The sequence below is a fragment of the Microcaecilia unicolor genome, chromosome 1 (assembly GCF_901765095.1).
Source record: "Microcaecilia unicolor chromosome 1, aMicUni1.1, whole genome shotgun sequence".
Classification (NCBI taxonomy): domain Eukaryota; kingdom Metazoa; phylum Chordata; class Amphibia; order Gymnophiona; family Siphonopidae; genus Microcaecilia; species Microcaecilia unicolor.
Window position 1 is genome coordinate 682,532,971 of NC_044031.1, and position 15,760 is coordinate 682,548,730.

At 42.6% G+C, this 15,760-nt stretch overlaps 1 protein-coding gene across 3 annotated transcripts in view; it reads right to left on the reverse strand.

Moving 5' to 3' along the window:
• Positions 1-244: 244 nt before the first annotated feature.
• LOC115460611 (telomere repeats-binding bouquet formation protein 2-like) overlaps positions 245-15,760 on the reverse strand; it is an 81,144-nt gene continuing 65,628 nt past the window's right edge. For all 3 annotated transcript variants that reach the window (XM_030190378.1, XM_030190376.1, XM_030190379.1), the window contains 2 exons: positions 2,846-2,934; positions 245-621 (listed from right to left, as the gene is read on the reverse strand). In XM_030190378.1, the coding sequence (XP_030046238.1) occupies positions 479-621; positions 2,846-2,934 (232 nt within the window). In that variant the 3' untranslated portion in view covers positions 245-478. The remainder of the gene's footprint in view (positions 622-2,845; positions 2,935-15,760) is intronic.

Below are 15,760 nucleotides of genomic sequence, written 5' to 3' on the forward strand. Positions count from 1 at the left end.
CTGAAAAAAAAACCAAAAACTCAGCAAAGGCTGACCCCCCTAAAACCACAATTACATTTCACCAACAGAAAGACCCCCCTCACCGCACCCTCACACACACACACAAAATAACTCTGTGACACATACACACACACACACACACAAAAGAAGCCACATGCTAGCGCCCGTTTCATTGGTTTCGGAAACGGGCCTTTTTTACTAGTAAAATATAAAACAGGGTGAAGTATTGTATTAATTATATTTAATAAACCTCCTGCTAAATTTCATTTGAAGATATATTCTCTAATCATGACATTACAATTTTTACTACAGCTAAAGGCTGGCCTGTTACATGCTATAAGAGGATCACCATTTTAAAACAAATGAAAGTATTTTTTTTTTTTGTCACTGATATACCATGTTAGACAAATCCAGCAAAACATTTATATGACGGATGAGGCCCGTCTTTAATCAAGAACAAATATAACAGGCTTTGCATTTATTTCCTTTTCAACTTGTTTTTCATATCAGAAAAAGCACAGGTTTCATCTTGAATGCGATACACTAAGTAGCCTGCACTTCCTGGAGTGAAATCATGAAGCTGCCCCGAGAACTTCCTCAAACTTTCAACTGAGATGTAACCTGGAAAGGAGAGGGAAAAAAAAATCACACTGAAACACCTTGAAAAAATAATTGCTTATATGGTTTTATCATTTATTTTGGGGCCCTTTTACCAAGCTACAGTAAAAAGGGCCCTGTGGTAGTGGCAGCGACCATTTTTGCCACACGCTGAGGCCCTTTTTATGGCGCTGGGTAAAAAGACTGCAAAAATACATGGGCATGTGGTACGATTGCTCTTACCACATAGACATTGGTGGTGGTGGTGGTGGTGGGAAAGCACTTACGCCAAGGACTCCCACGCTAACCCAATGGTAACCGGGTAGCGCGCAGTGCTGCCCGATTACTGCCAGTTAACTGGCATGCAAAAAAAAAATTTTAATCTTATTTTCCCCAGCGCGGGAAATGGCACACACAGGGGCTGGAACTATTGCCAGCACTCACGCTGGGCTGGCAGTAGCTCCAAATTGTCACGTGGTAAACCTGTGTTGGGCTTACTGACGCTTTGTATAAGGGCCCTTTAGATTCTTGATATTCTGCCCTTCTAACAGGCAATTAGAGCGGTTTACAAATAAAATCATTAGAAAGCAGAAAGGCATTACAATCTTCAAAATAGGAAAGTAGAGCAATGGCCATTTGACGAGAGGAACTGGAAGTAAATTAATGTGCTTGTTGGAGCAAGTATCAAGGCTGCCAGAGCTAATACTTTTCCCTACAGAGAAAGATAGAGAACCTTCAAGGGAAAACTACAGTCATTACTAGCAGTGAAATGAACTGAATTATAAAGAAGATTGCTTCTGCAGAAGGAGTTATGCGCATGAGGCACAATAAGGGCAGCTGTATGCATAAATGTGCAAAATACAATCATTTTTGTTTACGTTCATGTTCATAGTAGTGGAGGAGTAGCCTAGTGGGTAGTGTAGTGGGCTGAGAACCTGAGGAACTGGGTTCAATTCCCACTGCAGCTCCTTGCGACTCTGGGCAAGTCACTTAACCCGCCATTAACCCAGGTACAAAAAAAAAGTACCTGTATACAATATGTAAACCCCTTTGATTGTAACCCACAGAAAGGTATTTTATCAAGTCCCATCCCCTTTCCTTTCCCTATTAAAAACGTCATATACCGCTTAACTTATAAGACCAAAGTGGTTTACAAATCATATACAATAAAATTAAAAATTAAAAAAATTAAAAGAAATAAAAATCAGTAGGGAATTCAGGAAATGATGCCCAAAAGATTGGCACTAAGCTAGCATTCTGTAAAGGGTGCTCCGTGCTAAGCACCCTTTACAGAATACTAGCTTAGCGCAGATTTCATGCTTAACTTTGGATGTCAGCATTTGCACTTGCCAAAACTGCTGTAAATGCTGGCACCTAATTTTTGGTAGTTGGGCACTCAAATGATAGTATTCTATAACAATTGCACCTAACTTGGCATGTTACCTAATTTCACAAGACCCCACAGTTATTCACAAAGGAAAAATATTCAACATAAAGGACTATTTTACATGCTCATCTTCCAATGTGGTATATATCATTCAGTGTAGAAAATGTAACGAACGATGCTATATTGGAGAAACAGGCCAGATGCTTAAGACAAGATTCAATCTGCACAGACATCACATGAAAATAGCCGGTGCCAATCAAGCCCCCACCCCTGTGGGCCAACACTTTACAAGACCAGAACACTGCACCAGTGATTTCACAGTAAGAATACTGAAAGGTAATTTTAAAACAATACAGGAAAGTAAGACCTTTGAAATAAGAATGATTGAATATTTTGACACCCAACAAACAGGACTTAATAAGGATCTGGGTTTTCTAACCCATTATAAACCATAAAGCTGTATTTCTCTGTTTATTACCCTCCTCTCACTTACCAACACCCATCCTGTTAGAATATTAATGAAATGCTTTGATGTCCCCATGCATACCCCCACCCTCCCACTCTGTCAGACTGTCAAAGTAATGCTTTGATGTTTCTCTTATATATACTATCTGCTAACACATTTGCTTATTTCCGATCTGACGAAGAGGGGTAACCTTCGAAAGCTAATCAAGAAATGCTTATTCCAACAAGCACAACTGAATTATTTTTAGGACGGATTGTATTCCTGGCTAGATGCAACACATACTGCTGCTTTTTTTGTTTGTTTAATAGAAATGCAGTGTTCTTTGTCTAACTTAGATGGAATATAGCTGACAAGATTATATGGACAAATATTTTGATGACTCTTCATTCTCTTACCTGTTACCATGTTGTTTACAGGGTAATTCTGAAGAGGACAGTATGCTAATTTAGTCAAACCCTCTGTTCTTGAGCCCTGATGTTCTGTGCTGCAAAAAAGACACACATGGAAAAATGTAAGTGTGTTTGGGTTTTTTTTAGACCTTTCCTTTTTTTTTTTTAAACATTATTTAAAGTCTGTAAGTAAGGAAGGTGAAATTTAGGCTTACCTGTTAATTTCCTTTCCTTGAATCCTCCTAGAGCAGCAGAGGGAGGCAGAGAGCAGAGCTGTGCAATGACATCACTACTACCAATAAGAGGCTGTGCCTACTGGATACACTGTAATAATTCTTCTTACCAAAACCAATAAAGGAAATAAATTCTGAAACCCTTTCTGACACGATAGAAGGCTCAAGAAACAAAACAGCGAAGATGACTAACAAAAACAAAAAAAATGAAAAATAAAAATAAAAAATATATATTAAAAACGTCAAAATTTGAAATTAATCATAAAATATGTATTTAAAAAAATAAATCCATCAAAATAAAAAATTACATAAAAAAGACGACACTTTATTAGCCAAACGGTAGCAGGGAGAAAGGGACGCGACACAGCTGTGTTTCGGCCGTACTGGCCTGCGTCAGGAGTCTTCTCTGCCGTACGTTGATTATTAGTTCTATCCAAATGTGAAAACAATATGTGAATTCAAAATACTAGTTCGGTTTGATGGCACAGATCAGAGACGCTGCTCCAATTTTCTCTGCTCAACTCTGTTTCGAGTGTAATTGAGCGCTATAGCTTCAATTTATTGGTAAGACACACATATCGTTTTCACATTTGGATAGAACTAAATCAACATACGGCAGAGAAGACTCCTGACGCAAGCCAGTACGGCCGAAACACAGCTGGGTCGAGTCCCTTTCTCCCTGCTACCGTTTGGCTAATAAAGTTGATTCTTCATTTTTACATCCAAAGTGTCGTCTTTTTTATGTAATTTTTGATTTTGATGGATTTATTTTTTTAAATACATATTTTATGATTAATTTCAAATTTTGACGTTTTTAATATATATTATTTTTTGTTTTTGTTAGTCATCTTCGCTGTTTTGTTTCTTGTTGATTTCCTTGCGAAGACTGGTTTCTTCTGTTTTTTGTACTACGATAGAAGGCTCACCAAGAACACAAATTTTCCTCCTAATGACAAGGAGAGATAAATATAACAAGAAGAAAGCACACAATAGGAGGAAGAGCAAACTCTGCTGCCGACCGCTACTGTTGATGAACATCAGTTCAATCAGATGCTCAATCACAAAATCCTAGTTTCCCGAGAGGGTCCTAGACTGGTCAATTTCAGCATGTCATACAAGGGCCCTTTTACTAAGGCGTGTCGGCGTCTATGTGCATCCAACGCGCAAACTGGAACTACTGCCCAGTTACCCACATGCCCTGGGTGGTAATGCCATTTTTGACACACATCCAAAACACACGGTAGATATTTTCTACCATGTGGATCTTACACAGCGGTAATTGGAAGTGTATAAGTGCTGACAATTACCACCCGGATAACGCGTGAGACCTTACCACTAAGTCAATGGGTGGTGAAGTTCTCTGGCTGAAAATGGATGCGTGCTGGTTTTAATTTTGCAGCACACTAGGCCTTTTTAGCAGGCGCGCTGAAAAATGGACCTGCGTGCATCCATAACACAGGTCTACACCAGCGCACGCCATTTTTCAATGCACCTTATTAAAAGGGCCCCACAATTTTTTCATTTTGGACATTCTCAGAAATTTTTGAATAGGAAACCCTGATGTATTTCCTGTTCAAAAATGGCTGCACATTATGAGCAGGACGTTCCAATTCTGACTTGGTCATTTAAAAATGCCCCTCCACATGTCCAGGGCCGTGCCAACACGGTAAGCGCCGCAGGGGGGCACCTGCCTTCAAGGGCGCCGTCGAGTTGTATTAAAAAAAAAAAACCTTACCGCGTTGGCGAACGCCAGTAGTAAAAGCAACAAGCAGGCAAGCTCGTCTCCGTCCACTTCCCTGCCCTCTCTGCGTCCTGCCTTCCTCTGATGTCATTTCCTTTCGGGCGGGCGGGACACTGAGAGGGCAGGGAAGCGGACGGAGACGAGCGTGCCTGCTTGTTGCTTTTACTACTGGCGCCCCGCCCGCCAGTTCGCCAACACGGTAAGGTTTTTTTTTTAATACAACTCGATGGCGCCCTTGAAGGCAGGCTGCTTTTACAACCCCCGCTCGCTCGCCTGCCAGGATGTCATCATTTGTTGCAGTTAGGTATTGTTATTATCTGTAATATAATGCATTTGCTTTTAAAAGGTTGATGGTAGCTCACTGCTGGCGAAGAATTTAAAAATCGGTCATAATTACAAACTGAATTTGTAGAAACAAAGAAGAACTCTAATGTCTAGGGACAACTATTTTTGTACTTTCAGAATGAGTGTAAGAATACACAGTTATAACGCTGAATGTTCTCACAGACAAAAGATGGATTAGCTCTTGAACTGCAGCCATTAGAACTCTCAAGGGTTGTAATGTTTGTTATTTTGAACCCACATATGAGAGAAAGAAAGAAAGAAAGAAAGAAAATATGTGTGAATTCACCCCTAAGTTCATTCGTTTCAAAGCAAATTCTGCTGTGGGCCAACTCTCAAAAGCTTAGGTTGTATCTTCTTGGCAAATTAGTAATTAAAGCTAAGATGTGCACCTATCAGTGGAGGGCAGCGCCTTTCTTTGAAGAAGAAATAGTAATCGAAAATAATTTTTCTACTCCGTATAAAGGTGAATGTATTCTTTTGCTGAGTATTTTGAGGGGTGGGGCTTCAAAGAAAAGTCAGAAAGGACGGTGGGACACCAGCACAGTAGGTTTCTGGTTAGCGTTTGGTAAAGAAGATCTTCCTGGGCTAGGCAGTTGTGCTGATATATTCTTTCCAGTACGGCCCATCTAGTCTGCCCAGTTAGGTGGCTAGAGCTGTACCTGCTGTTCTGTGCAGGTTACCCCCATGCCTTAGTTTAGAATTGTACCTGCTGCTCTGTGCGGGTTACACGTCTTGGAGCCAGGCAGGTCCAGGGGGGAGGGGGCGCGCACCAACTGATAGTCTGCAGGGGGGCGCCAGAGACCCTAGGCACGGCCCTGCACGTCTTTACAAAAGACAACCAGCAGAAACCGTGGTTACGTTGGAGCAGCAGACATAAGAATACACATAAATGTAAAAAGTAAGTATGTATTTTATAAACTATCCTCCGAATTCTATATATCATGCCTTAATTTCCGCATGGAAATCAAAGTGTATTTTACAACAATGCATGTAACTTAACTGGTTAACTAGCTACTCAGCGCTGTTAATTGGCTATTAATTATCAGCACCAACTGGCATTAAGATTTACGTGCACAACTCACTAAATGTATTCTGTAACTTTTTTTTTTAATATTCATTTTTTATTAAGCTTTAAACATGAAAGAAGAGGACATAGAAAACAAGAAACGTCCCAATTTCGAACCCTCACAGAGATTAGCTAATAACATACTGTCACTCTTCAGTATGTGGCTTACAATGCTAATTCCCAGTGTATCCCTCGCCCCCTCACCCTCCCTCCTTCCCCCCACTAATATTCTCACTATTCCCCACATATCAATGCTATTCCCATGTGAACGAAAAACCTATACCACGAGAGGAAAAATAGACCCTGTAATATTCTGGCAACAGATCTACTACAACGGATGGACAATAAAGGCAGATACAAACCAATTCCTCCTAGAATGGGACGAGAGATGCAGATCCATATTAGGCAATATTGCTCCAACCCAAACCAGAACCTCACACAGAAAGAATTCAATACCATGGTTCAATGAAGAACTGAAAAAACTTAAAACACAAGTTAGAAGGTTAGAACGTGCATGGAACAAAAAGAAAGACGACCCCACACTTAATGCCTGGAAACAACTCCAAAGAAAATACAAATATACCGTAAGACAAACTAAAAGATTATATTACAAAACTGAAATTGGACCAAACTACAAGGACACACAAACTCTTCCAACTCGTGAATAAACTACTAGATATTACACCAGTCACAACCAACAGCAAAGATGCACCAGGAGCAGACAATCTCGCAAGATACTTCAATGAGAAAATCGTACAATTACGACTTAAGATACCTGTCAGTACCATCGACTATGCTGAATTCCTTGACTATCTAGACCCAGACCCTGGCGTATACCCAGCAGACAGAATCTGGACCAGCTTCGAGACATCAGAGGATATCATCTCCCAAACGCTCAAAAGATTTGCCAAATCTCATTGCAAACAACCTTATGACATCTGCTCCTCAACAATTCATAACAGACATAACGAAACACTTGAACTACATGTTACAAAACGGACTTTTCCCGAAGGAGAAACGAAATATTCTACTTACCCCCATACCCAAAGACGCAAAGAAAAGTGCCAGTGAACTAACCAACTACAGGCCAGTAGCATCCATTCCCTTAATAACCAAACTAACGGAAGGAATGGTGACCAAACAACTCACAAACTATTTAAATAAATTCTCAATACTCCACGACTCCCAGTCAGGATTTCGGTCTAACCACAGTCCTGAAACAGTACTAGTTACACTCATGACTAAATTCAAACAAATGATTGCATCTGGAAAAAACATACTACTCCTACAATGACATGTCAAGCGCTTTCAACATGGTTGATCATGGAATACTACTACATATCCTTGAGTACTTCAGAATTGGAGGTAACGTTCTCAACTGGTTCAAGGGATTCCTAACCACACGATCATACCAAGTAACATCTAACTTGACTACTTCAGCCACATGGATACCTGAATGCGGAGTCCCACAGGGATCCCCCTCTCGCCATTCAAGGGATTCCTAACTACACGATCATACCAAGTAACATCTAACTTGACTACTTCAGCCACATGGATACCTGAATGCGGAGTCCCACAGGGATCCCCCTCTCGCCGACTCTATTCAACTTAATGATGATACCCTTGACCAAACTATTACCAAACCAAAACCTCAACCCATACATATACGCAGACGATGTAACGATCTACATCCCATTTAAACAAGATTTAAAGGAAATTTCCAATGACATCAACCAAAGTCTCCATATCATGCATTCATGGGCGGATGCATTTCAGCTGAAACTTAATGCAGAAAAAACCCAATGCCTAATACTTACCTCTCAACATAACACGAACAAATTCACCACCATTAACACACCAAATCTGAACCTTCCAATTTCGGATACCCTAAAAATTCTTGGAGTTACCATCGATCGACACCTAACACTTGAGAGCCATGCGAAAAACACAACCAAGATGATGTTCTACTCAATGTGGAAATTAAAAAGAGTAAGACCTTTTTTCCCAAGGAATGTTTTCCGCAACCTGGTACAATCAATGGTGCTCAATCATCTAGACTACTGCAACGCACTCTATGCCGGCTGTAAAGAGCAAATAATCAAGAAACTTCAGACAGCCCAGAACAATGCAGCTAGACTTATATTCGGTAAAACAAAATATGAAAGTGCTAAACCCCTACGAGAAAACTACACTGGCTCCCACTTAAAGAACGAATCACTTTCAAAATATGCTCCCTAGTTCACAAAATCATTCACGGAGACGCACCAGCCTACATGTCAGACCTGATAGACTTACCACCCAGGAATGCTAAAAGATCATCCCGCACATTCCTTAATCTGCACTTCCCCAACTGCAAAGGTCTAAAATACAAACTAATGCATACGTCAAACTTTACCTACCTGAGCACACAGTTATGGAACGCACTGCCAAGCAACTTTAAAACGATTTACGAGCTAACCGACTTCCGCAAACTACTGAAGACCCATCTCTTTAATAAGGCATACCACAAAGATCAACAAATGTGAACATACACCACTCCTCCACATATACATAGTAATATAGTAGATGACGGCAGAAAAAGACCTGCACGGTCCATCCAGTGTGCCCAACAAGATAAACTCATATGTGCTACTTTTTGTGTATACCTTACCTTGATTTGTATCTGTCATTTTCAGGGCACAGACCGTATAAGTCTGCCCAGCACTATCCCCGCCTCCCAACCAGCCCCGCCTCCCACCACCGGCTCTGCCACCCAATCTCGGCTAAGCTTCTGAGGATCCATTCCCTCAGAACAGGATTCTCCACTAATTTATATCCATTCTCCACTAAACTACTACACACAGATACTCTCAAATGATTTTTATATATCACCTCCCAATCACAATATGTATAATGGGTTCCCAGGTCCTCCTCCCATTATCTAACATAAGGCAGCAGCTGGTCCAGCAGGACCCTGTAAAATGTGATATACATCCCCTGCCGCTACTCACTTGCATTGCTTGTTCAAGTGGTGTGACTGAGATCAGCAGCTCCCCCTTAGCACAACGCTGAATAAAATCAACCAGTTGCCAATATGGGAAAGCATCTCTCTGTCCCAGCCCATATTCCTCCCTCAGTTCAGAAACACCCACCCTAGCCCCCTTCTCCCATATTTGCCCCAAAGTACATAAGCCTTGACCTTCTCAAAGTGTATAGGTACGATCCTCCTGACCAGGGGTAAACCCTTCTGCGAAGCGTATGCGGATGGTCGAAAAATAATCTCGACCCGGGAGGAGACGGTTGCACGTCACACGCCAGAGCTTAAGAGTCTGGATGATTATAGGGTTAGTTGTACATAGAGGTTTACCCAAAAGCTGGGCAGACAACCAGGGCAGTACCCATAACGGGATTCCCCCCACAAGAGACTGTTCCATTCCAACCCAACTTTTAGCCCGATCACACTGCCACTTCACCAGATATTTCAGTTAGACAGCCTGATAATAGGCTCTAAAGTTAGGCAACTCCATCCCCCCACTTCTCCAATGTTGAAAGAGCACCCGCCTCTCCACCCTTGGTGGCTTCCCCTGCCAAATAAACTGAAAAACTCGTCTATGCAGCTTACGAAAGAACTGATCAGGCACAGGAATCGGAACAGGGTAGTTAGCACAAAACAGTCCCTCCAAAGTGGGCGTCAAGTTGACCCCCAAATACCTTGTCGAATTGACAGCCCAACTATAAGCAAAACACCCCTGCAACTGACTCAACTCTGGCTCAACTACCGTAAGGTTTAACACCTCTGATTTTGATTTATTAACTTTAAATCCTGATATGTGTCCAAAAGTTCTAATACGTCCTCCACGGGATCTGAGAGCGTAAATAAAATATCGGCGAATAAGAGAATCTTGTTTTGAATTCTCCCACATTGCATACTCCTAATCAAGTCTGAACTGCGGACCAGATGAGCCAAGGGTTCCATAGCTAAGGCAAACCAAACCGGTGAAAGTGCACACCCCTGCCTAGTGCCCTAGGCCAGCTCAAAACTATCTGTATAGTCCACATTAATCCGCAGACTCGCAAGGGGCTGTGTATACAAGGTTTGAATCCAGGCCAGACAATTGTCCAGCAATACCCACTCTTTCCAAGACCCTGAATAGATATGACCAAGAGAGCCTATCAAAGGCCTTCTCAGCATCTACACCGAGGATCACCGCAGGGGTACGTCTCTGATGGGCCAAATAAACTATGTGGCAGACCCGCCTTATACTATCCAGCATCTGATGGCCGTGAATAAATCCCAATTGATCGTCCATCACTAAGTTTGGCTAAGATTTTCATGAAGCTCTTATAGTCTACCCCTAGCAGAGAAATCAGATGATAGGATCCACACTTCAAGGAGTCCTTTCCAGGTTTAGAGATCAAGGTCACACCGGCCAGTCACTAAGACCGTGGCAGCACAGACCCCTCAGTAAAAGAATTCAACAACTGAACTAGCGGGCCCACCAGATGACCCCTAAATAGCTTATAGAACTTTGAAGTAAAACTGCCTAGTCCTGAGGCCTTTCCCTGTGGTAGGTTCCTAATCGCCCATCCCACCTCCTCCTCCGTTATGGGCTTCAAGAGCTGCTCCGCCTCCACAGGAGTTAACCTTAGTAGTTCAAGACGCGCAAAGAATTGATCCCATACAAACATGACCTAGCAGAAATCACCAATGAAATCAAGCTCAGCTTGAACCTCATGGACTCATGGGCAAATGCATTCCAACTAAAACTAACACAGATAAAACACACTGCCTCAACATCTCATCCTAACACAATAAATGCACACCCAAAAACAAACATCCCCAGGCTGCACCCTTCCAATCTTAGATAGCCTGAAAATTCTCGGCGTTACAATCGACCGTAACCTCTCACTGGAGAATCAAGCGAAATCTACAACAAAGAAAATGTTCCACTCAATGTGGAAACTTAAACGCTTGAAACCATTCTTCCCGAGGGAAACATTTCGCAACATGATACAATCATTGGCACTAAGCCACGTAGATTACTGCAATGGAATTTATGCGGGATGCAAAGAACAAGTCATAAAGAAACTTCAGAACGCCCAAAACACGGCAGCCAGACTTATTTTTCGGAAAAACGGGCTTTGTAAACGCCAAACCCCTCCGAGAAAACTGCAGTGGCTCCCAATTAAAAAACATATTGCTTTCAAAATCTGCACCCTTGTTCATAAAATTATATATGACAGACCTCATAGATCTACCACCCAGGAATACAACAGGATCATCTCGAACATATCTAAACCTTCACTACCCAAGCTGCAAAGGTCTCAAATACAAATCAACCTATGCATCCAGCTTTTCCTACATAAGCGCACAACTATGGAATGCACTACCAACAGCTGTGAAAACAACGTATGACCACCTAAACTTCTGGAAATCACTCACAACAAACCTGTTCAACAAGGCATACCCTACCGACCCAACATAAATGCCTAAACCCTGCAACACAACTAAACCAAGGCTCGGAATAAAACACAAAATAACTCCTCCTCTCTTCAAAACCACAGCTCGCAATGGACATAAAATAACTCTTCCTCTCTACGATTCCCTAACACGTCTGTGCACATACGAACCTATCCTACCTTGACATTACTTTGTATTTGTTCAAACAAGAATTGGTGAATGCCTTTATGGTTATATGTAAGCCACATTGAGCCTGCAAATAGGTGGGAAAATGTGGGATACAAATGTAACAAATAAATAAATAAATCCTCAGGAGTTGCCTCCCGTTCCGGTCGATACAACTGACAATAAAACTGCATAAAAACCTATTTAATCATCTCTGGGGTGCTATGCTCACAGCCCAACCTGTCTCAGATCTTAAGAATCGTATTGCATTGTGCTCTCATCCGTAGCTTATGAGCCAATAATTTACCCACTCTATTAGCCCCCTCAAAATATTCCTGTCTCAGGGCAAGCAATTTCTCATTAATGGCAGCCAGGTCAAGCTCCCTGATCTCTGTTCTGAGCCTGTCAATCTGGGGCAACAGCGACTCCCTATCTCATCCCTGTTTATGTGCTTGTTCTAGGGAATAAAGCTGGCGACACATCTCTGAGCGCCGCTGGACACGTTCTCTATGACATTTAGCCTCTAGTGAAATTACTTTCCCCCACAAGATCACTTTCAGACATTCCCAAAAAGTCTCGGGAGAGACCTCCGGGTTGTTAAACTCAAAATATTCTTTTAAATCTTTTTCCACCTGTTATATGTGGAAGGGATCTTGCAGCAGAGCCTCCAGCTACTGTCGCAACCTTCTCCCCCAACATTCCATGTCTCTTCGAAGCATCAGGATGACCGGTACATGATCGGACCAGGTAATCGCCTTGATAGAGACAATCTGTATGTGCGCAACCATCTCCTTGCCTGTCAGCCGCATATCAATTCGAGAATAAAAATCATAAACCTTTGAATGAAATGTGTAGTCTCTGTCATTAGAGTCATAAAATCTCTAAACATCAATCAGATCCCATTGCGACATAAGAGTATGCAGCTGCTTCCTATCTGCCCTACCATAGCCCACCGTCTTAGCAGTGTTATCCCATGCCACATTCATGGTCATATTAAAATCCCCTCCAACTAATAACTGACCCGCAGCTTTTTCAAGGAGAATTTTTCCAAGTGACCCCCCAAAAATGGCCTTGCTCTGCACTGGGGGCATATAGATTTAGCAAGGTGTAGAGCTGCTGATCAATCTCCACTTTAAGAAGCAAATACCTCCCCTCCTTATCTCTAACTACCTCATGTATCATAGGAGATAGGGAGTTAGCGAATAGTATACACGCCCCACTGGTTTTAGATTTCAATCTGTTGGAGGCAAAAAATGTCTTAGAATATAGTTTAAGGCAAAAAAAAAAAAGAAGACATGCTTTGGCAATAGGTGTGTTTCCTCAATAAAACCTATATTTATCTGAAGTCTCTCTGCCTCTTTAAAGAGGAGCTGTCTCTTGCTCGGGGCATTAAGGCCCCTAACACTAAAAGACAAATATGTCAGCATTTCAAGATCTGTAGCATATTGAAAAGATCATATATTTCCACCTCATCAGTGAACCCAAGCCAGGTAGCTCTACTTTAGCATTCAGCCCAACAACCCCAATCACGCATTCCAACCCACAAACCCAACTACTCACATCATACATACTTTCTACCTCTGCCCCCCCCCCCCACCACTTACCACCCCCTTCCCCAAATCCCCCCACTCCTCCCCACCACCCTGTTGTCAACAGGCCCCCTACAGTAGGAATTGGAGAGAAAAGACGCCATTCCCCGACCATATGTCCCATATTAAATAGACTGTGTCCAGTGTATCTAGTCAGTCTTCAAAAAAAAAAAAAAAAAGTGGGTGGGTAGGTGGGTGAAGGGGAAGGAAACGCTCTTGATGCCAATAGTTTCTCGCAACACAATCTGACAAGGCCTCCACAATATGTGAATATCGCACTGATGCAATCCCAGCTGCTTCATTCAAGGAATCAGGCTGGCTGTGTAGCATGGAAGAAAGAAAAAAAAAAAAAAAGGAGGGGAGGAAAAAAAGGAGGAGAGAGATGAGGACACGTTCTCGATGCCAATAGTTCCTCGCAGCACACTCTGACAGGTCCTCCACAATACGCGAACATCACACTGATGCAGTCTCATCTGCTTCATTCAAGATTATCAGGCTGGCTGTGTAGTACTAGAGGGGCTGCGATGCCGTCGGCTCTTCTGGTCAGCTCTTCGCCACCTCATGGTTGCCAATGGAAGGACCAATTCTCCCTGTGCGGTGAAGGGCTGAGCAACTTTGATCTGTCTATTAATTAGGCCAAAGGATAAGCTGAAAGTGTACAGTCAACGGTATTTAATATTGTTTTCCAAGAGGCATTGCATGAAAAGGCAAAAATCCTGCCGCCTGCGTAAACTGATGGCTATGTCCGTAAAAAGTTCCACTTTGGTACTATGCCAGGTGATGTGCCCCACTTTCTGCGCTGCTTGGAGAATGTGTTCTTTAATAGGAAACCGCAAGAAACATGCAACGATGTCACAGGGTCTGCCCACCGGCTTGGGCCCCGGTGATCTGTGTACTATGCCAGGTGATGTGCCCCACTTTCTGCGCTGCTTGGAGAATGTGTTCTTTAATAGGAAACCGCAAGAAACATGCAACGATGTCACAGGGTCTGCCCACTGGCTTGGGCCCCGGTGATCTGTGAACTCTTTCTAAATCAACAGTAGGAAGCTCTGCTGTCGGGGACGCAGCCCTGAAAAATTGATGGCATACTTGCAGCTTGAGGGCAGCTGGGTCCTGTTCTTGCAGCTCCTCAGGGACACCCCTCGCATGGAGATTATTTTGCCTCGCTATATTCTCACCATCCTCTATGCGAGAAACGAGTTCCTCATACTTAGTGTCCAATACATTAGCACGCTTACTCAATGCAGCCAAATTCTGATCATGTTGAATTACTTGCTCCTCAAAGTGTTCAAATGTTGACCTACATAATCTATTTTTTGTGGAGACTTACGTCAGCTAAAAGTTCCTGTTTAAGGCTCTCCATAGTTGCCTTTAACTCCATCATCCACGCTTGCAGGTCCGGCTGGTCTGATACTACTTGCCTTGTCCCCAGCTAGTCCCCCTCCCGCGTTGCGGCTACGAGCTCACCACTTGGGGAGGGCAGAGCTGGCACCATCTTAGCAGCCCCGCGGTCCAATGTGCTCTGCACTTGAAAAGCAAAAGATTTCAGATCCGCCCATGTCTTGTGACCCGACACACTGCTTGCGGCCATCCAGAGCTATCTTCTTTGCTCTAGTCTGACACAAATGCCCAATTGTGGAGTCGCTTAAGGTAGCTTATTGTTCAGGTCTTGGAGGAGCTCGTCAGCTAGGCTGCCATCAGCTGGATGACATCACTTCCTCCCAAGTGTATTCTGTAACTTGATGTGCATAAATTTCAAGTTGCACAGTTGAAAACGGGCATAGTTATGGGTGGGTTGTGGGCGTTTCGAAAATCTATGCGATTATAGAATACACTCGCTCAGTGCCTAATTTAGGTGTCAGGACTTACGCCAAGTAAAACACGGCCTACATGGATGCGACCACATTTGGTTGCGTGGAGAGGTGCTCGGCATACTCTATATACCACGTGGAAATTTAAGACGATTCTATAAAATTTAGCTGTACTTTAGAGAATACAACAAGGCGTATTTTTTTTTACCACATGAATTTTTCATGCACCATATATAGAATCTAGCCCTAAGTCATTACTCTGCTTGCATTCCACCTTCTCTTCACCACATGTACTTTTATTCGTACACTATGTGGGGTTGTTTTATAAAGCCATTTTACATGCAAAAAAAGTTTATAAAATTACTCCCTATAAAAAGCAAGTAACTTGCTAGTTACACACACAAAGAATCAACACTAGCTTCACATGCTTTAGTAGGACTTATTTACTCCTACCCTAGCTGAGATCATATTCATGCACCTTTTGACTTCATCTGCACCTTTAAGCTAATCCCTTAGGGGCCCAACGCAGCC